General features: G+C 35.9%; 1 protein-coding gene across 1 annotated transcript in view; it reads right to left on the reverse strand.

The window, feature by feature from the left end:
- LOC104622392 (DNA nucleotidylexotransferase-like) overlaps positions 1-22,290 on the reverse strand; it is a gene marked incomplete at both ends in the record, with an annotated part of 41,666 nt that extends 19,376 nt beyond the window's left edge. Inside the window, one exon of the mRNA XM_010289157.1 lies at positions 22,158-22,290. Coding sequence (XP_010287459.1) covers positions 22,158-22,290 — 133 coding nt within the window. The remainder of the gene's footprint in view (positions 1-22,157) is intronic.
- Positions 22,291-22,744: the final 454 nt, after the last annotated feature.

Raw genomic sequence — 22,744 nt, forward strand, 5'->3', positions numbered from 1 at the left:
ATTTTGTTGAATGGAAGAAATTAAAACGTTTGCAACATTCTCATTTCATTTGCAACAAGAACTGGGTAATAGCTAAAAGAAAAGTTAGAAAATTACCTTGTTTGTGACAGAAAAGGTCTTCCAAATTGCAAATAAATGCTGTAAAATTTATTTAAAGTCATTTCCTCAGAAACTCTGTTACGTATTCTGATCAATACTAAGTAAAGAGTATTATAGAGTATGAACAGCCAAACTAGCAGCATAAATAGCAGTCCCTTGCTATCATAAATGACCAGCTAAACCCCACGCACCACACATAAGCTGTTCTTCAAGTCACCGACAGCTTTAGCTCAGCAGTTTTCCTTAGTATTCAAGTCAGCTCCTCATTTTCAAAACAACATTTAGATCCAACAGTGTCAACGCAATGGTGGTTCACATACGTACAGAGTAGGTAGCAAGAAAATAAACGCTCACTGAACTGCAAAAGCAGCTCAACCAAAGTTAACAATCCAAAAACACTGACACAGAGAAAGCCGAGACAGCAGAACGCAAAAGGTGACTGTTCGCAAGCCTGACTCGCAGCGTGCAATGATTGCTTTGTCAATGGAGGGGAAGTGGAAGAGGGAACATTCAGCCTGAATAAACCAGGGACACTCAAACATGCCAAACTCTACCACCAGCTTCACTTGCTCTCGAGGTGCGTGATCTTTATAGCTCTACCTTAAACATGACAAAGACATAAGATTGAGGAGGATGCCAGAGGCAAGGTACCATTTTGTAGTTCATCAGATTAGGTAATCAGAAGGCTCATCCATACCGTTTATCACATGAAGACATACTAAGCTTCCCAAAGGTTGTAGTTTCTGGAATCATAGATTGCTCTGATTCCAGAATTGAAAGTCAGGGAAGCCTTGCATTGCAGGCTTGGTGGTAAATAAGAAGAGAGTGCTGTATAGATTATCAGGTTATTTTGTGCAATGGATAATTACAAATCCTAGATCATGATTTTGCCAATGGTTATTAAAAAATTAATAATTGAGAAGGATTCTCTCCACCTTACATTGCAAGTATCTGTAGCAGGTGTCATTTTTTATTTCTCCCCAAGTGAATTAATCCCAACATGATCCACATATGCAGTCATTGCTTTTCAAAAATGTGGAGGGCAGATATGGGTATGGGAGTATCTGTCGTCTTGGGATAATTTCTGCTCTCCTGGTTTGTAATTTGAATTAGATCTTACCTCTGAAGGCAGTTTGATGCTAGTATTTTCCAGACAGTGTCAAAATTCGTTCTCTTTTCTTTCTAATGCTATGTAGATGGTAACATACTATAAAATACTTGCTGAGATGGGAATTGGCAGTGTGGGGAAAATACTTGCAAAAACGTTTTGTAGTTGGACTCTGATTTTGCTGCCCAACATCTCAGTCACACTAGTAGAGCTGGTTTGCACAAGATGATAAAAATTGAGAATTGAATATTTCTGGAAATCTAAACCCAAACAGACCAAAATTTTGTATTCTGTATCAAAGGACATGCTGGAATTCCTGTTCCTTGAGGTTTAATTCTTCCCTGACTGTACATCACAGGGCTACTTTGGGGCATAATTAATATCTGTGAGATGGTTTAATAGGATACTGATGAATGTCTGAAATAGCAATAATCAAATTAAATGAACTGAAATAAATTCTGCCACCAGCAAAGACAATTAAAATTAAAACTGCATTCATGATATATTTAACTGAAAAGATACCGTACTGCTATGTGAGATACTCTGACTCATTTTGAGGCAATTTGTGGGTAAAAAAAAATTGCTGTTGTAGCTTTGTCTGCAGAATTACTTTCGCTCCTGATTTAAGAATAAAATGATTTTAGATTAGACTGTCTCCAAAATGAAAACATAGTGAAAACTGAGCCAGTGTTCTCCTGAGCAGCTATAAATCAGGCTTCTACAAAGGTTTGAATTGCCAAAGATAGCGTATAGCAGCTTCTTCACCCGGCCAAGTAATTCAGCATAAACCCAACCAAACTACGTGGTCTTTGGCAACAATTCACAGGTGTCTTCTCTGGAAGAGGTGCTTGAAGGTGGACACCTCATTAAAATGCTACTTTTCTTGCCCAGTGTAACATTAATTCTAATTCACTGGGGCAGAACTCATTCTCCATAGCTGTGGAAGCTATTTATTTTATTTTTGAAGTTAATCCAACTCTGCAATGAAGTAGCAATGGAAAAACCCCTTTCCCTTTAGGAGCAGAACCTTTACTTACATGGCATAAGGGAATATAGCTTTAATATTGGATACACAAAACAAGCACTTCTGGTTTCTCATTTATTTAACAGGGTATCACTGCTATGGAGCATCAGTAGCTGCTGTTCAAGGAGACTTTTAGGGAAACACCTGACAATGCAATGAATGCATTACTTAAAAAATCTTTCTTTTCTTGTATCAAGTCAGGATAAAGAAGTGTCACCTGCTGCAGCAGAAGGGGGATCACATCTCTGGATATTTCTGCAAGTTATGGTCCGAGGGTGAAAACCACTGAAGTGAGGAGAACCAGTGCAAAACCTATGCAATACCACTTAAATCTTACTTAAAACCTAATTTCACCCTCAGTGACTACATTGCTTCAAAAAAAGTATAGTCATGCGTGCCGTTCATCTAGTCTCTCATTAAATGTACTTTGAAAGACCCAGCGTATGACATGCTCTGCTTGACTCTGTGTGTCTTTTATGACCCAAAAGAAACCTAGACACTGTTTCGCAGAGTACAAGACACCTGGGTACTCCTCTTCATGTCATGCCAATGTCTTTTTTTTCAAGCTTTGCTTTAACAGATATTTGATATTACTTTCATGCAATAAGAAGAAAAGATAAATCAGAAAATAGTTATTCAACTGAAGAACTTAAATAACCAGCAGTACTGATAAATTTGAAGTTATCCAGTGATCTTATAAAGCTCTATCAGATTATTTGCATTAAAATTACTTAACAGGTCAAAAAAATTTTAACGCAAAACCTTGAAGAGATTTATTTGCCTACCTTATGAAAGGAAAAAATGATGAATGGCACATTTATGTATTGGCTTCTATGGAATTTTAGCCAAATGGTTATTTCAAAATATATTAAGTTTAAAACAAATCTGCATAAGGATCTTATATAAAAGGATATTTAAGAAAAACATTATGTTGGGGAACATTATGAAAAATTTAATGGAAGTCAAAATTTGAAGATCTAACAAAAAAAAATTTTAAAAAACCCAAAACATTATTCCACAAACAAAAACATTACAGACAATCTGATTGACCTATTTTTGTATGCATTATCTTGAGGTGGACCACCTATTACTCACATGCTGAAATTAATTCCCTTCAACCTTAACTCAACTTCAGAGCTGTTAAAAACAAAAAAATTCTGTGAAAAACAGTTACAAAATTAAATTTCATCTAAATTTATTACACACCATTAAAATATCTCTACCAGCCTGGTTTCTACTGAGGCAGAAGAATAGGATAGTGGCCATATAAGAATTTAGTCACCTATTTCTTAATTAGAAAGTATAGGTATCTCTATGTTTTATAATAGTTGTGCTGCCTAGATGGCATTATTGTCTTCCAGCTTCCCATGACATAGATGTCTGAATGTGATTGTTGTCAATTATACCCTGATGTTGAATATTTATCCCTTTTTGGCTTACACAAAAGAAGACTTTTTGCTACTAACAGCTTTAGGCTCTCTGAATTCTATATTTGAAGTAAATTCACTATTCCACTAAGCAAAACAAAACTATGCTTAAGCTTTGAACCACTGAGAGTGCTGTCTCAGTTTCATGTAAATAATGCAACTGTACCTGGAAACTCTCCATATAATTTCAAGCTTTTAGAGCTTATGAAATGTACCATACCAATCTGTCACAGTTTTATTTAAAGTCATGAAATACATTGCTCTTGCTTTTGCTGTCTTGGCAAATCCTTTAAATTACACTCCATTCCAATCAAGCATTTCAAATGACATCATAGAAACTTCCTGCATACATAAATTTTGCTGAGTGCCAATCAATGGTGAAGCAAAAGCTCTTCAACACTGTTAGAAAAAAAATATACACTCCAATGAGTATTGATGTGAATTTTGGATCTCGTATATTCAGCTGAAATGTAAAAGTATGCAGATGATATTTTAGTCTTAAAACATCTATCTAATTTCACATATGTAAACTCTACTGTAAGCATATTCTATGGTAACATGGAGCAAGCTTTCTCACTCTTAAGAAACAGTCTGTATGACGGTGGTAACAGTATCTTTGGTTACTAGAAATTGTAAGATTTTAATTACTCTGGAGTCTGCAGGGAAAAAAAACAAACATATTTCCATATGTAGTAAGTGCTGAAGAATCAGGCTTGACTGGAGAGAAGGTATATATTTTTTATTTATAAGAACAGGCATCTCAGACTAGACCTGCTCAGACATCTTGAAATACCTCTCTATTGGCCTAACGTAAAGGCTTAACAAAGACTTTAGAATTATGCAAACTGAAAAATAAGGAAATTCAATTACCTCTACTTATGAGGAATACAAGAAAGAAATCAGCACACTCAAAAATGCCAGAGGTTTCAGTAAACTCTCAGAGAGTACAATGAACTTTGGGGGAAAAAAAAAAAAGAAAAAAGATAAAGGAAATGACCCCTCCTTCCATCCAACAATAAATCAATATGACATGATGAAAGGAGAAGGTTAAGGTTTTTAGGACTTCTCTCTGACTTCTTTGGAAGTAGTTGGTGACCAGCACTTTTCAGGATAGGCTACCAGAAACTGGGAGAGAGATGGACCCTTCTAGATCCAGATTAGTCATTATATATAGATATTGCTCTGATTCAAGACAAATTCAGGTGCTTTATCTACCTTCAGCTGGTATTCTGCCAGAGAATGAAGTTTGCCAGTGAAGTTCGTGGTATTTAGCTGGAGTAATCAAGAGCTGGCTGTAGGTTGTACATGTACTCCAAATACATAAAGGTGGAACTGAATGGTTGAAAGGCATTGACATTCTGGATTTGTAAGTCAGAAAGCTTTCCAGTTTTTTGTTTCCACCTCAGCTGATACATAATCTACTTAGGTCCCACATTTCAAACAACATTAGATGCAAACCGAAACCTCAGTTAACCGAGTTATATATTGCTAGAACAATAACCTAGTGATCTCTTCAACGTCATCAATAATGTAGCAGACAAAACAGAAAGGTCAGCTGCATTCAAATTATTTACTGAAATAAGTAGACAGCCTGCATTATTAATTATGAAAGCTGTATATTTCTTTAAAATGCTTTTATGAAGCTATTTGTCACACATTTTTTTAACTAGAAAAAATGATTTTGCATCTAAAACAGTTTCTATTTACTAGTTCAGATTTTTGTTGTCCAAGAAAGAATTGTTTGGTTCAGAATTATATTTCTATTCTACTTACTCAGAATCTCATTGATATATATATAAGCTAATATTTAAGATATGATATTTTATTTTGAAAGAAGAAAGAAAACTTTTCTATACTGACACTATAACAAATAGCTTTATAGCAACAATTTTTGCAGTATTGAATCCTTCTGGTGGTAGATTGAAAATGTGCATTCAATCCCAGTCCCTTTTAATTCTCTAGATAATTCTCTTGAGAGTTTCAAATGGATTATTCCTTTGCCATATCCCTTTGTCACAGAAACATCCATCAAAGTGTTCTTTTTCACGCATGTCTACTCTGGCATTTCCAAAAATCAAAACATTCACTTTAAACAATTTAAAAGACAATATTAATGTTCATGCAAGGAAGAAAACATGCATTTTCAGAATGTCTGAATGATATTAGGTGTTCAGCCTGGGTTTCACCTACTTGGCAGTGATGGGACAATCTGTGGAATCAACCTACCGTAAAAAATAAAGGTTTCTATTTGCTTCCTGCTCAGTTGTACTAGAAGTTATATAAACATGACAGATTTTCTATTAAAATTCCTTGAACTGAGAAATAGATTGCTTGCATCCACTGAAAAAAAAAATTAAAAAAACCCCAAAAAACCCACACCACTAAACCAGAAAAACTCATCCCCCGCCTCCAAATTCTAACACAACATAGGATTAAGATTTCTGTTTGAGATGGTGGTGTGAAGGCTGAGGAGCGCAAGTAATTGTTCATGCATTTGGGTTAGTCACAAAGACATGAGAAGCTGATTTGTGAAGTTGGACTCTCAGGCATTTTGTGGCAATATGTATAATTCTACTGTAGTTGTGATTGTTTTAAGATATTTTGTATGCCATCCAATGAAACAGATTAATAGTATCTGCCAATATCAAACCGAACAGTTGCATGGTTGCTAGCGAACAGCTGCAGCACGGTAAGTTTGAGTTTGGCCTTCCTATCAAGACACTGAAGTTTTACTCAAGTACTTCTGAAAAACTTATGCACAGTTTAACTTCAATCATGTGTACAATCTGTTTAGTTTTAATGAGGTCACTTACTTGAATTTTTAGAGTGAACTGTTAAGTCTTTCCAGGATTGGGCTGGCATATGTGTTTTCCGTGACCACGCTTGCATACCCCCACTGCATGTAAGGTAGCTGGAAATTTTATAGAAGTGTAATCTAGAGAAAATGAGATTGGTCTCTTTTGAGACCTAATTTGGATTGTGTCATCTACTAATTTTGTCTAAGGGAAGAGAAGTTTATTTTTAACCTATGGGATACATTTAGAAAACTAGACTTTTACGGAGAAAATAATATTGACTATTAAAATAAACATATTTTACACCAGAATTATGGGATACAACAACTATGCCTGTTTTATGATCGGTTTTCAAACCTAAATTGAAATTCAAAGCTTGTCTACTTGGTATACATCAGTGTTTTGCCAAGATAGCTGTCTCATGTGAAATCATACTGTTAGCCAGCAGTTCCCTGGAGCTGAAACAGTTATACCCTTTTGACCAATACAGGTTATTCTATTTGAGAAAATCATTTAAAATATCCTGGCAAAGGAACACTGCATCTCCACAGAGAAAGGCCGCCAATATATTCTACAAGTATAGGCAAACCAGAAAAGCCTTTTAAAGTGTAGACAAGCCTGTCTTTAAATCTACCTTAAGTAAATCCCTCCAAATCTTGTCACTCTCCTTTACAAAATTCCCTTGCTCTCCTTCAAGACAAGGTCCTCCATCAGGCTAAGGAGCTCATGAAGTTGGCTCAGTTGATTTAATCCTAAACTGAAAACTTCTCTGATTACTATTAACCAACTTCTTTAATTCCCAAACCATGGCAAGGAGACACTCAGTTCGAGAATGTAACTTCTGAGTGTTCTTTCTGCGCCTTTTTTACTGATTCAGATATTGTGAAGTTCTAGCCATATATTTTCAGAGAGTCTCTCAAAGAACCAGTCATATCATATTTCTCTAAACTCTTATTCTCATTTCTTTCTGAACATAGTCTTGACTTTTTCAACCTGCATTGTTGTATGACAATGGGTTGTTTTAAGGGCGTCTTCATTGTAGCTACATGTTTTTATTTCTTTAGGTGAAACGTGAAGATGCATTTCGTGGGTCACCATTTCTTGCCAGTTGAAATCTCAAACCGGTAGATGAAACCATCCTTCTATTTTGTCATGATTCAGCTGAAATCAGTGTCAAGACTCCCACCGACCTTTTCGCTGGAATGTACCAATAGGCTGTTCACATTTCATTTACGATATTGGAATGGTGGAGACATGTTCTACATTTACTAAGTCTGGATGTGGTACTATTTATGGCAGTGATACAAATGCATACTGTAATATCAGCATTGAGACATTTCATAAGCAACAGTGTTCAATGAGGATATTATTACTAACACAGACAAACTAGGTGCAGCTGGACACAGTAACTTCTGCAACAAGATCAAATAGTCAGGAACGTTTGATGTGTTTACTCACTAGAACTATGTCTAGGTGTAAGATATGCCAAGATAAAAAGAAAATTTTTTGCGGGCTCTGATCATTAACATAACATACAGAGTATAAGATTATTAGTTTATGAACTAATATGAGTTTATAAACTTGTCTATGAGAAGAAGCAATCCATCAGGTTTTAATGGGGTGGGCTTTTTTATTCTCACAAGATAGCCCCTAGTAGTATCATAGAACAACTATCATAGGCTCAGTTATAATCATCAGCTATCTTACCAGGTCTTGCTGCTCTCTATTTAATGCTGATTTTCCATTCTTCAAAGATTGCCTGAAACATTTCCACCCAACTTTCCCACAGCATTGTAACAATACGTAATAAATGCCACCATTCCCAACTGAAAGCAACTAAAATGACTGTTCCTGGCTATATCTCATAATTCAGGCATTTCCTACATGACTTATTTTTAACCTTTTTAATATTTTCTTTATCTCACATGTAGAAAGTGTCCTAACTGACATCCTAACAAAAAAAAAAAAAACAAAACAAAACAAAAAAAAAAAATTAGCCAGCAGTTACCTCCTTATTATCCTGTCCCCACACCACTATCATGATCATGTCACACTTAATAAAATGTTATGGCTACGCTTGCTCACAGGGATCTGCAAAATATACCCTCTGGTTGCTCTAAACATAATACAAGGTCACCAACGCTTGCAGGTTTTCTCATGATTATCTGCCAGGAAAACATCATTCTTTGCTTGTGCTGTCAACTGGCTTTACAGCAACTAACTAGCCTAAAATAAACTTCGACTTCTGCTAAAGAGTAAATCAGCAATGAGTAAACTCTGTTATAAATACCCTGTTTTCAAGCCAGCTTTCTAGGAATAAAACCATAGTAAAAGTGATGCAATATATTACATATTATAATTAGAACTGGGTTTTAATCTCTTGACTCTCAACAACAGGCATTTGATCCTTCAAACCTTGAACTGTCTGGCATCTGAGCCTGCAAAATCTCTTCTGCAAACAGCAAACCACAGAGTTCATCTTAGTAACTAGTCACTAATAAGAGAGCAAAATCTTCATAACAACTTCATTTCTGGCATAGATGCCCTGAAACACTTATGAATGAAACACACTAACAAACAAAATTATCTTGCTATATGAATAGTAAGAAATATACTTGAAAATATTTGAGGCATCAGAATGCTCTCAGACGAAGCAATGCATATTCAAGAAGCACTGCAAACAAGACAAAATGTAATTAATTATTTCTACTTCTGAATTGCTTTGGAAAAAGACATGGGAGTTCATAGGTAAAGAGATGCTTAAGTACTACTGTCTGAAACAAATTAAGAAATAGGAACTTGTTTTCTGGTGCACCTGTACATGTCTGACAGAAAGCTGCCTAAGCATCATTAGCACTATTTTTCTTAACACATTCATTAAATCTCTTAATCACAATCAGGCTCTATCCTTGGTCCATTAATGCTACCCTACATCTGACTTTATTGCCAGGAACTTAGTCAAGGACTGCTGGCAGAGTTTTGTTTCAATTTGCCTTTATGCAGAGTTTTGATTTGGTTTGCCTTTAGACAAGAGTAGCACTTTCTTCTGCAGGTCTCAGTGTTACAAAGACAGTGTTACTATCTGGCTCTCTTCATTCCATTTCCACCTTTAGTTGCTTGGATTTTGTAAGGCATCATCTTTTTAGCAGGATAATAAACTATTAAAATTAACTATTTTTATATATAAACTACTTTATATATAAAATCTAAGGACCAGAACTGTCTAATGAACTACGCATGCCTATCTCATCAGGGCCACATACATATTTGATTTGACCGCTTGTTCTTTATGGGTTTTTCTTTTATCTTACCACCTTATCTGAAATCTCCTGTCTTTTTTTCTTTTTATCTTGCTACTTCATCTTTCCTTGAATATATTCCACTATCTTACTAGTCCTCCTTGTACCTAATGCTCTATAACTTTTAGAAGATTTTTACTTACCAGTTTTATGTGCTATCATGAATATATTTTACTCTATAGCTATTTATTTGCAAGACAGCCTGTAAAACCCTTAGTGCTCATCCCTTTACAGCAAATACTTTTCAAGTAGTATATTTTAAATATCTTACTTCAACATACTTCCTGGCCGGAGTATTAAAACCAGTCTGTTTAAATTCATTGGCTGAGCATTCCAGAAATCAATGCATGATATTAGAGGTCGTCATGACAAATGTTTATAAGAGACACCTTGATCATTGTGACTTTTCAGAACAGTGCTTGAAAATATGATGCCTCCCTGGAATATCCATGTAAAAGGCCAAAAAACTCAACTATTAAAAAAACAGAGATTGGAAAATATTTGTTGGTGCTTGATTTTGCTACAAATTCTGAGTTATAGTTATAGTTGGTAGTTTATTCTCTCTCTCTAATGACTCAATCTATTATTTACAATGAGCATTTAGTGGAGTTGGTCAGGAAAATGAGGGAAAGCAGAAGGATTTTTGGTGATCTTGAAAAGGCATTTTAACACTTCAGAGAGGTTTCTGTGCCTCTGACTACCTCTTCCCTGATACACATACCCTGTCTTTAGGAGAAATGACACAATATAGTATGAAACTTCCATAGCTGAGGCTTGTCACAAAAGAGGAATTCTGACTAAAGAACTCATTTTGTTAAAGAAATACGAATCACTTGCATTATAGCCCCTACCAGTCAACAGAATGACATTTCTGTCCAGTTATTCAATGAAGAGTTGAAAAATTTAACAGAAAACAAACAATGCTTAAGAAACATTTTGGCAGATATTTTCCAACTAACCCTAAATATAAATGTGTGACCTACTTCCTTCACTATCTTAGTTTCTGGGTATAGAGCAGTTCTATAACACCACTTATATGCTCTGGTTTGCAATATTCACATTATCAGCATGCCCTTTCATCAAACCTCTTCCCAAATAGTAATACACAAATTCTCCTGTCCCCCAGTGTTTAAAAAAAACAACAACAAACCAAACATAAGTGAAAAGCCGCTAAAGTAAAATTCCAAAAAGTTAATCAAATTTTCACTGAATTTAGACTTTCTTACACAGTGAAGCATGTCATAAAATTCAAAACTTACTCAAAAATTGATATTCATATTCTCTCTTTATCATATTCCTGTTATAATACATCTAATATCAGTAGCACGAAAAAGAATGAGTCTGCAAACTGCATAAGTCCTATTTAATGCACTTCAAATTAACTGCAGACATAACACGGCTCTGCTACAGCATAGTTCTAAGGTTACCATCATTGATCTTGCCTGAGATTTTTTTGTGAAGAATTACTTGTCATTCTCTCTACAGATTTTGAAAATGAAACTCATTCTGTCTGTGACTATATCTCTGTACACGTTAACGCTAGGTACCAATTATTTGTACAGCTTCCTTTTAATCAGAGCAGCTTTTATTCCCCCATGACATATCATACTAATCTACTCCCAAATTACCAAAGCATTCAAAGAGGAATAGCTCACCCGTAGTGTGGGAAGCAGATTTTCCAGCTTATAAAACCATACTGATAAATCAATTTTAGTGCATGGTCTGTATCATGCAACCTGCCCCACTGCCCCAGCCCCAGATTGCGTGTTATAATAGTGCCTGGGGCCATTGGACGGGACGCGACTTTTTGGATGAGATGGTATCCTATTCAAACTATATGAGCACCCATGCCCGTGTCCTGTGCAAAAGGCCTTTTGTTGTGAGCTGCTTTAATATGTTTTATGCTCACTGAAAAATGATGTATTTGTCAATTAGAAGAATTGTGTATTTGGAAGAATCCTGTTCAGGGAAAGGCAGAGCGTTTCCCCTTCCAAAAAAATCAGAGAACTGTTTTCAATAGAAGTCATACCAGAACTTAGTAATTTACTTGTTTTGCTTTCATAATGCTAATAGTAACCTGTACTGCACACCTTAATTGTTCTAAAATGCTGAATGAATAATTTTCAAGTAACATAGCATAATAAAAATCACAACAATTTTTATTGCTAACCATTTAAAAATGGGAATGGTCAGTAGAATATAGGTCATTAAGTCTATTTCATTGATATATTGGGACTATAAATAGTTGCATTATAACCCCCTCATAACTTTTCAAAACATTCACTTTGGCAAACTTGTCTAGAAAATTGTGTAAATAATGCAAAATCTGTTTTAACATTTTGGAATTCTAATGGTATATTATCTCAGTGTCCCCGCACAAGCTGCTGGAGTTTGGAGCTGGGAGTACTGTTATTCATACTGACAGCTGTCACCGCTTCTTTCCACCTAGGCGAGTCTAATGAGCCAGCCGTCACGATAGACTGCTATTTGTTTCAGAGGTAGGATTTTACATCAGGAGAAAGCAAGTGGGCAAGCTTATAATCCGACAGTCATACAAGCAACTGAAATGGCAAAACTGAAGTCAGTGCCGAAATCTTCTCTAGCTAATGACAATACCATTCTCTTGCACTTTGATAACCAAAGCAACTGGAAACGATACATCCACAGCCCAAATCATCCTCAACACGGCTCTTCTACATCATAGGCACCCCAGATTGCTTTTGTTGTATCCCGTGCTGAGCAGTAAACATAGAAGCCTCTTTCCCCACGCCCGCCCCCATACACAGTGCAAGTTTTATCGCATTAGGCCAACTCTGTTATATAGTGAAGGCTTTGAGAAACTGTCATCCAAAAATGAGAACAAACATCAAACAGAATTATGGAACCATCAAAGATGTTTTTGAATTAACTACAGCAGATTTCTAAATTTTGGTTACTTTTTGTATAAGTAATAGGTATATTACGTTGTAAACACTAGAATAATCCGTGAAAAGATAAAATTAAAACATTACATTCATATAGAATGAACAGATTTAAAAAACATGGGCCATCCATCTGCCATCTAGAGGTTAGACTATTGGAAACAAGTCAGAATAAGTTTATGAGGGGAATCTGCATTGTTAGCTGACTATTTGTCTCACTGTTTCTAAAAATGTTTTCAGTGCGAAACTTCTTGGAAAATAGTATTCTTCATTTCTCAGTTATGCATCTTTCTTAAAACCTGAAATAGATCTTTTTGAGTTCCTCTTAAATTCTATTCACTTACAAAACAAAGACGCTGTGTAGAGATGAGTCAAAAAATATCACATTATTCACCAACACTGCACAAAGAAACTGTTGTTCTTTTGACACAGCATCTCAATAAAGGGATTAAATGAGCTGTGAATATCAGCATTTAACCAATAGAGAGATCTTTATTTATTTAAAATGTATCAGATCTGCTTCATCTAAAAGGCTAATTGAAAAGGCTATTGAGGTCAGCTGTGATATTAGAAGACAACTGAATCACATTTAATGCTACTTAAAGGATGTGAACAGGCTAAAAGAAAAATTAAACCATGGCCATTAAAATTTAATTTGACTTAGTGAAACCATTAACATTTGGGGTTTATGCAGCAGCAAGCATTCTAAAAATATTTCCATATAATTCAGAAACCCAGAATTGTTAAAGGGTTGACCCTCATGTGCCAAAAATGATTGAAAGTAACCTTAAAGGGCAAGTCAGAAAAAAAAGGAAAAAGAGAAATATTCTTTGAAAACCATGATCAGCTGTCATTCTGTTCTTTCTTCATATGTACTGAGAGTCTTTGTGTACATGTGTATTATTACTGGGCGCACACACATATACATACATAAATTATCTGCTCACAGCAAGTTTCTCTCTTGCTCCGAGTCACTTTTATTGTTGTTGGTTTTAAACTTTTGCATCTTACCACATCTATTAGTGGGATTCTCTGTAACAGGGCGTTCCTTCCTCTGATAATGGCCAAATTAATCTGTGTAGGTATCAGCCTGAGCTCAACTGGAAACTTTCATACAGTCTTTTAAAATAACTAAAGGCAACTTATTTACATTTTGTGGTCAAAACCAGTTAGAGTCCAGTGAATTTTAGTTTTGTTACTGCACTAAACATAGTTACACCTTTACTATACACATTTTTCTGTCAGTTGCATACTTTGGGTTTCATTTTAACATTGAATGTCTGATTTGGAGATCAAATGAACAAAACTACTTTTATATGCACTGTAAAAGAAATAATCTATTTTTAAGACAATACTTTGTCTTACTCCTAGTAGTGTACTTGTGATATGTTGCTTTGCCTCTACAAGTTTACCTTTGTAATTTGAAAATGCTACTGCTAATATTCCTTATACTCTGTATAACAACAAATACTGTAAATAGCACAAAGCTATAACTTTAAAGACTTTAGCCAGTTTCATATTAAAATTTTGTCTAGAATTAAAAAGGTAGCAAATCTGATCATGTATCAGTACATAAGTAAAATTTCAGATTGACTGCCTGACAAGGAAATACGTTACCCCTGGTTTTGGCTTTCATTATAATTTTTTCCAGTTCCGTTTAAAAAAATAATTAAATGCTAATACAGAAGACTTTGTTATAGTATTCCTAAAATAATATAATCTGGGGTTTCATATTTTGCTGTATGCATGTTGCTTGCATAGCTCTGCCTCACTAGTAGTCATCATCAGTGATGATAGGAAATGGAAAATGCTAAACCGCCTTAACGGTTGTTACAAATGCATTCCAGGAGTTGTAGAAAAACGACGATGGAAAATGTAAAGCTAATCCAGAGAATTTCTGACCCTACATATACAGTGTAAAACTTCTGGCTTCACAGAAATCAGAAGCATTGCCATCTCCACTCTGGACCCAGCACTTGAAGTAGCTTTAGAGAAAAGAGAGGTATATAACTAAACAGCATCCTTCTTATGAGCTGATAAACCCATGGAAGCGGCAAAGGTTTGTGTAGAGTAGGGGATGTTAAAAATCTTGGATCAACAAGACAGTATTTGAAAGGCTGTCAGAGTACGCTGTGCTGAGTACTCAACTGTCTCTTCACAAAGATTTTTACAAAGTTGTTCTTGTCCGTGACTCCCAGATACCTTATTCATCAGCTTCCACTTCATGATTCATCATGGCTAATAATAGATGAAACGAGTGGAAAAATAATCAAGCTCTAATGACAAAAGGAAGCGATTGAATTACTCCGATAGATTATCTTCTAAATTGACTTGGCTAGCCATTAAGTTGGATAAAAATTTTCCCCTTTCTCAACTTATTTTTTAATGGGTTACAGAAAATTAGAAGCAGAAACTAGTGATGACTTCTATTCCTGCCCAGTTGTAGTGCCTCTAACTTCTGCTACAGAATAGGACTATTCAGAGCATCCCAATAGCTCAAAGTCAAACACTTCTAAACTTAGGGAGTTCGGTAAAGTGAAGCTGTTTTGCTAAGATTTACAACCAACCAGATCAGATTAGAACACCTCTGGATTAAAAGCTCATCCAAAGTGGACCATAGTTTACGAGAGGCAGAGCTGTGCTCATGAATATCCAGTCTCTTCAGTCTCTTGCTGGGAGAATTGCTAGATTCTTCTAGGATCTGCTTAAATTATTGTGTGTGCAAACTGCCGTATCAGCTCAAATGTTCAGTGAGCATCTTGCCTCACAGCTTCTTTATAGCAGATCTTTATAGCAGATTTCCCCCTGACAAAATGAAATAACAGCAGATAAAAAATTTACTGCTTAGAATAGCAGTGGAAGAAGTAAGCAGAAATTACAGTATTTGGACTTGAGCAGCTGGGTACAGCTTATATCGTCCCTTATAGCTTGTGTTTTTGAGTTAAAAAAAAGCATAGAAATAACTATATCTAAGAACAGAGTAAATGCAAAGATAACCTGTAACAACAAGGTGTGAGTAGAATAAGGAAGCTCTGCTTTGGAGTTTCCCTAAAAACTTAATGAAAGCAACTTTTGCTGAATTAGTTATGTTAGTTTGAAGACTGGCAATATTTTAATCCTGGATCTGAGCAGAAAGAAAACAATTTGTGTAATACATCAAATACGTTTATTTCTCAGTTGGAGCCACGTCGGGTGTTCTAGCCTCTTTGTAGAGCCTCTACAGCCTGCTAAAGAATACTTTTATTAGGAGTATCCAATATGAACAGGTCAAATGTAGCTTTTTATCAGGATTTATGAAGAAATCGACTCAGAGGCCACATGATGAGCTCAGTTAAATAAACCACAAAATCTTGAGTATATACCAAGAGCCTGGGAAGTGTGATATTCTTCCCACATTCGATCTCACATTCTCTCATTTATAAGCATGTGTCAATACAGTCAGATAATTGTGACTCCAGATGCCTTATAGAAGTCTCAGTTCTGAAATGAACTGCCACAATAATTAGTTATTAATCAGTGTGTGAGCTTGTAAAATAATCTCTGGAAGTGTCTCTTTGTCCCAGCTATTTCATTTTACTTTATTTCTGAGATTGAAAGGCCAGCTATCTTTAAATGATTTTCTTGATACACAACAGGAAAGACAAGAGCCCCGTGCCTTGCCATTCCTTTATACATTCCTTTGCCTTGTAGGAAATGTCACTGCACACAGGAAAGAATCCTTTACATTGTAATACACAAAAAAGCATGGGGGTGCTGCCTGACAAACACACTGACCGTGTCCTTTGCTCTCTTCATTGTTTTTCTATTAACAACCGCTATCTTCAAATGTTACAATTTCTAAATAGAATATAAAATTCAAGCAAGCAGATAGTGATCTACAGTTAGGCTCAAGTTAGAACAGAGTTCAGTAATAAGAGAGTCTGAGACAAAACTCCCTTGAGGAATGATGCAGGATGGAGGAATTAACCTCCCACCCAGACAACATGATGCTCACTAGTTATTCTGCCTGATGCATTGCCCAAGACACTTGGACACCTTCTTAAGAACTGCAGTATGAAAACTTACCTAAAACAAAGTCAATCCTCAGTCTACTTTATTTTAAGACAAAGACAGAAGAAGCTTACAAAAGTGTGTCTAAGTAAATCTCATTTAAGAAAGTCAGAACTGAAATTGTGGTACCAATAGGATGCCTAAATAATTTCTAAAATATAAGTTACTATATCATCAATAGGCACCATGTTGTTATACCATAGCCATACAATCCTGTTGCTGCAGAGATAACCTCAATTATTTGAGTGTGCTACACGGAACATAAGAAAACTGAAACATAATTTGTAAATAATATGTGAATCATATGGACAAAGCACACAGAAAGGCTAACAGAAAAGCCACACTGGAACTGCAGTTAATGAACATTATGATTTATTCTTCTTATTTTATTTAAATCTTAGTGCAGATCCTTTTCTGAACTCCTCCAGTCAAATTTGGGTTTTGTGGGTGTGTGGTTTGAGATATGAATAACCAGATGAGAGACTGAAGCCATAAACTACATATATTATATAATGTTTCCTCCAAGCATCTTTGCCCTTGGGAAGCCCTCAGTCTAGATCACCTCTTCTAGCAATATCAAATATCAGCAGCTAAATCAAGTTAGCAAAAGCCCAGGATCTTGCAGAATATGGTGATAATGATTTGGCCCGTGATAACCTTTTACTGAAGTCACTGTGAAGTCGTGTCCTAACATGGAGCTATGGGAGAAAGGGGCAAAACTGGAGTATTCACTCCTGTGAAACCTAATGTGAAGTCATCTGCTTGTCATTACTAACAATCCTGCAATAATACTAAAGTTATTAATAAACAGTATTAACACAGTGCTAATAGGAATCAAATTTTCTGTAATATGCACTAATATATACAAGATGAGATAATGCTATTACTACGGCAAAAAACCCTAAATCTCTTCATATAATAAAATTACATTTTTAATAACCAGGAAAAAAATCAGAACCTCAGTTTAAAAGTGATATCATACACCAGCGTAAACTACACTCCTGCCTTGGAGATACTTGGGACAGACACGGTACTAATCAGGGATGTCGCACACCAAAATAGTTTCTTTTCTCCCCGTGCCAAGACCTCTCCAACTCAGTGCTGCAAGGGAAATTTCACCCTCAGTGGCTTTTGTAACCTGTAATATGAGTTGCTATTCCCCACCTCAGAATTTGTCTCGTTCCTTTAAGAAGAAAACAGTCTGAAATTTAAGCAACTCAAAATAAGAAAGTCTGGGCACTGAAAACAATGCCATGCCAATTCCTGATTCAAATAGACTGCATGGTAAATTCAGTCTTCCTGATAACGTTGTCCATGGTATGCTTTATATTGCATTATCAACATCTCCAATACTTCCTTCTCTGCAATCGAGCTGATAGGCCTCACTAGATAGACAACGAAATGCATTCCACACCATGTGGGTGTGATTTATTTATTTCATAACTACAGTTGTTCTACTTCTGTATTTCCATGCATTTCAGTGTTGTAATTTCTGTTTCAAAATGACCCAGATGAGTGTCAGAAAAAGATTTTTTTAAGAAAGAAAAAAATTCTCCCAGCCTCTCATACAAAACTATACCAACAGAGACTCAAGGAATAGGTCTTGCAGGCGTAGCTGCATAGCTAAGTATTTCTGTAGGGGAGTAAAGGGAGTAAAGGATAAACTCATTGAGACATCATTAATTTATTCCTTTCTGCTTCTGAATGATTACAAATCAGGGAAATACTGAAAGGTTGCCGTCACGACCCTTTATTTCAGTTACTTTATTTCAGTCTTTATATTCCTTTACAGATGCAGCTAGCTGAAGAGAGTTGCCTTCAACCAAACGTAGCATTATTGCCACTTCCAACCAAAAACACAAGCACTTCTTGTTACAGATGTTTTATGAACTATTGTTTTGTGAATACAGGCAGAAAGATGAAAGAATTGGAAAGAAAAGGCATCAAGGAAGTAGCAGACACTGAAGTCGGCTTCACTAACATGACCCTTGAGGTAAAAGAGAGAGTTTGGGGCTAAGCTGAAACCACAGAACGTTAGAGCAAAAGAGGAAATAAATTGCATTAAACTGGTCAGAGAAACAGGTCTTGGTATGTTCTCAATAAGGTTGCATCAGCTTTTCCAATTTTCATGCCTTACTCTAACAACTTTTGGTCTTGTACTTTGATGATACCACATAGATCTAAAATAGTAATTTGATTTTCACTTCCTGTCTAAGGCCATCTTTTCCCCCTGAATATTCCGGCATGCTGAATTAGAAATCCACGAACAGTAGTCTCCAATACTACATAATCTGCAAACAGGTAACTACTGGCTTAATCCTGCAATCCTGCTTCCTTGACACAAGCAGTGACCAGTGTCCTAACACAGTCCCCAGACTATCAGCCAAACCCGTGCTCCAAACATCCTTGTCTTTCCTCTTCAAAACCCCATCATTTTCACTATGCGCTGTACATCCTTCTTTTTGTTTTCCTGTTGCTCGCTAACATACAGCTGCCAGCTAAGTCTGTTCTGCATTTGTGCTTGCAATTTGACTACCGAGGGATTGATGCCCTGATGCTTTTGTACTGTAGATGGCAGCTTCTCTTGTGTTTGCTCTTAATCCTTTGAACTGTTCCTTCATTTATACCTGAAAGATGGTTCGTCTACCACCATCCGTGATTATGGCTGCTATAAACACCAACAAACCAGCATTAAGACTAGTACAAGAAACAATACAGAAGGCTGAAGGTGAAAGCTGAATCAAACCAAAGAAAAGTCCACGAACATTTACTGGGGTTTCAAAAAGAGCTATTACTTACTTGAATTTTATACTATGCTTCCTTATTTTGATTAAAGGAAAACTCTGCAACATCTGATTTCATGAAATCCCAAGAATCTAATGGAAAAGGTCTAGTAATGCATTCAGTATATCCAGTCATGTGTCTGTTTGATAGGTTTGGGGAAAAGAATGTAACTTTCCTGTAGTTCATCTCTACCCTATTGAATCTTCATTACTGTGGCTTGCTAATGGAAGTTCTGTTCCTTGTAATTCATCCAGTTCTCCCGCATAGTAAGTAAGGTTTATGAGACTCCTGACCTTCAACTCTCCAGTCAAATCTGGAGGAACACAGTCAACTGCTTATTTTTTCCAAGTTATGAAACAAATATACAAAACAAGACATACCTGGGTCCTGGGGAATTAGTATATTATTCAGAGAAATCACAAGCTATTTTTTCCCTCTTATGTTAGCAGTGTACAAGGAGTAGCATGAGGGAATCAAATCGTTTGAGTCACAAAATTTGCCTACTTTTATTAAAATATTTACATCATAATGAAAGAAACAAATAATAATTTGTTAATTGAAAACTGTGAGCTAGTGAGCTTACACATACCTCATGCTGATGAATGCTGCCACTACATGAGACAGGCAAAAAAGAACAGGTGTAGTCAATTCAGTAATTAAAATATAGGTGCCTAATAAAGGTACCTCAATCCATTTAATCAAGTTTTCTACAAATTATACACTGCAGCATTTGCTTTCCATGGGCTGGTAAACTACCATTTAGGACTGATGTTTTGAAACTTAGTTTTTTAATATATTCTCTGCATATTTAAAGGAATGTAATTAATATACAGGAATATTCATTCAATACATTCAATGAAGGCATCATCAGATACTTAATTTCTCTTCCATTTTACACACCCGTTTAGAGATAAAAAAGCTTATTCTTAATAAGAAGAAAAAAAAAAAAGAGAATGGCTATCATATCCTCCTGATATGAGGAATGGCTAACTATCATATCCCCCTGAAATAATAAGCAAAACAATGGGTTTAAATTTGGTGTGTGAGATTCAAACTTTGCAAACAACTGTGCTGCCAACAAAGCCCACAAATACATCATGTCAGAAGAGACTGGGAGTTTTCAAGCGTGATAACAGTTCCGTCCCTGCAACTCTCTGACCCATCTAGACATGTGTCAATCAGTTACCTCGAAGTTATAACAACAAAAGGTCCCTGACTGATTTGCATCAGTGGGAAGAGATTGCCATCACATGCCTCTTGAACAAGGACTTACAGAATGATGACACATGAGGTTTTCAATATAAAATTTGATCTTGTTCTTATACCTCTGGTCAAGGTTCATACTTATGCCTAATGTTTCTTATTAACCACATTGTTTTATAGAAATTATGTAGCTGGTGACTGCAAACATTCTTACAATAAATATGTGACATGCAAGGAATTATTATAAATATCATGAGGTGGCACAAAGGTGATAAAATATGTTCATCACAATCACTGTGCATGTATATAGCAATTACAAATCATATTAGGTCGTAATTTAGCACCAGAGTGAGTCTATATAGGCCTATCTTGGCTCACAATAATAAAACACAGAAGTGAAACAGTAATTATTAACATTCTTCTGTCTTTTGCTTTAATACCAGTTTTAGCTGCGTAAGAGTAATAGAACTGTGTATATTTTGAGTTTTAAGAGGATACTCTACATATTTTTGAAAGATATTTTTATATTAAAAATACAGTCAAAGTTTTACAAAGTAACAAATTAAACAGTAAGAGATTTAAAGCTCTGACTAAAGCTTTTTTGGTTTATGAGCATGACATGTACTACAAGTAGTGACATAATGGGGGACTGAGGACAGAGCAAGGAACCCAATACCCCTGAAGACAAGGAACCCGATACCCCTGAAGACTATTCCCAGTCTCAATACTTTGTTATGTGGCTTTAGGAAAGCTCTCAAGCGCATGCTGAAAGAATGACTTATGTATGTCCTGAGCAACAGTTCCAGGTTTGGTTTTACAGAGCAAGATCAAAAGCTTTACAAACAAAAATCACCCAGGAAAGACATTCTGAAATCACCCTATCTATACAGCGGTTATAGAAGTGTATATTCAGTTTAGTCAGTGCTTTATATTCAGTTCAGTCAGTGTTTGCTGCAAAGTACACTTCTAACACTACAAACTCTGCCTTAGCACATTTAAATCTCATGTGACCAAGTTATCTTAAAAACAAAACAAAAACAAAAAAACCCACCCAAACATTAAGATTGCCTTAAAGCTATTGTATCTTTTTTTCAAGCATGGCCTTACAATAGTCTCAGCCTTGGGAATTCAGATCCACTAAAAGTGGGGAAAAAAAAATGCTCAAATACAGTATGTGATCTAAACATCATTTTTCCAGCAAGCTATTCTTAGATAGATTTTGTTCTGACAAACCAACCATCTATAGTAATAAAACACAGGAACCTGGGAATGTCATAGGATTGCTCTCTCTTTTTTAAAAAAAAAAAAACAAAACAAACAACAAACCACCATTGAAAACAAACTGTGATACTTTCCCACTAAGCTCCTTTGATTTTTCCAAGACACAAACATAGTTTTGTGTATACCTGAACAAAACAGCCAAGTGATGTCCTTTGGTTTCACTCACCTCCTGAAACCACCAGTTATGGTAACTAAAGCCTCTGGTAGAAACATACAGACAGTATTCTTGACAATCAAGCTTACTGCATCCGCTTCTGCCTTAGAAACACAGCTAACAAGGTCCTCATAGTAGAGAAACCCTGGAAATCAAAGACAAAAGAGTGCCAATCACTCTGTGGAATTACCAAAATCTACATAGCGTTCTGTAAGCCCTGGGTGAAATAGCCGCCTCTCACCAAGAAGTTAAACCACACAACTCATAGCATGGGCAAAGGAACTCTATCTAATGGGAAGCATTAAGAAATGGTCAATCTTGGACCTGAGACTATAGGTTTGTTTCAGGACATCTTGTAGGAAGAAACATATTTTGATGCAGCCTCTTCAAGAGTTTTGACCTTCCTCCCCACCATCCCTGGAGTCAGCCTCCTGCCTTGGGTGTGGGGGATCGCAGGCAAGAGACAGCCCTTCCTTCCCTCATCTTTGTCCTTATAGGTTATATATATTTTTGTCATTATAATTTGTTATTAATTGTAACTGCTGTTACAATTAATAACAACATAGCAGTCAGGATAATTGTTCCACTTGCTGAAATCC

This window comes from Phaethon lepturus, unplaced genomic scaffold, assembly GCF_000687285.1.
Source record: "Phaethon lepturus isolate BGI_N335 unplaced genomic scaffold, ASM68728v1 scaffold27450, whole genome shotgun sequence".
NCBI lineage: Eukaryota > Metazoa > Chordata > Aves > Phaethontiformes > Phaethontidae > Phaethon > Phaethon lepturus.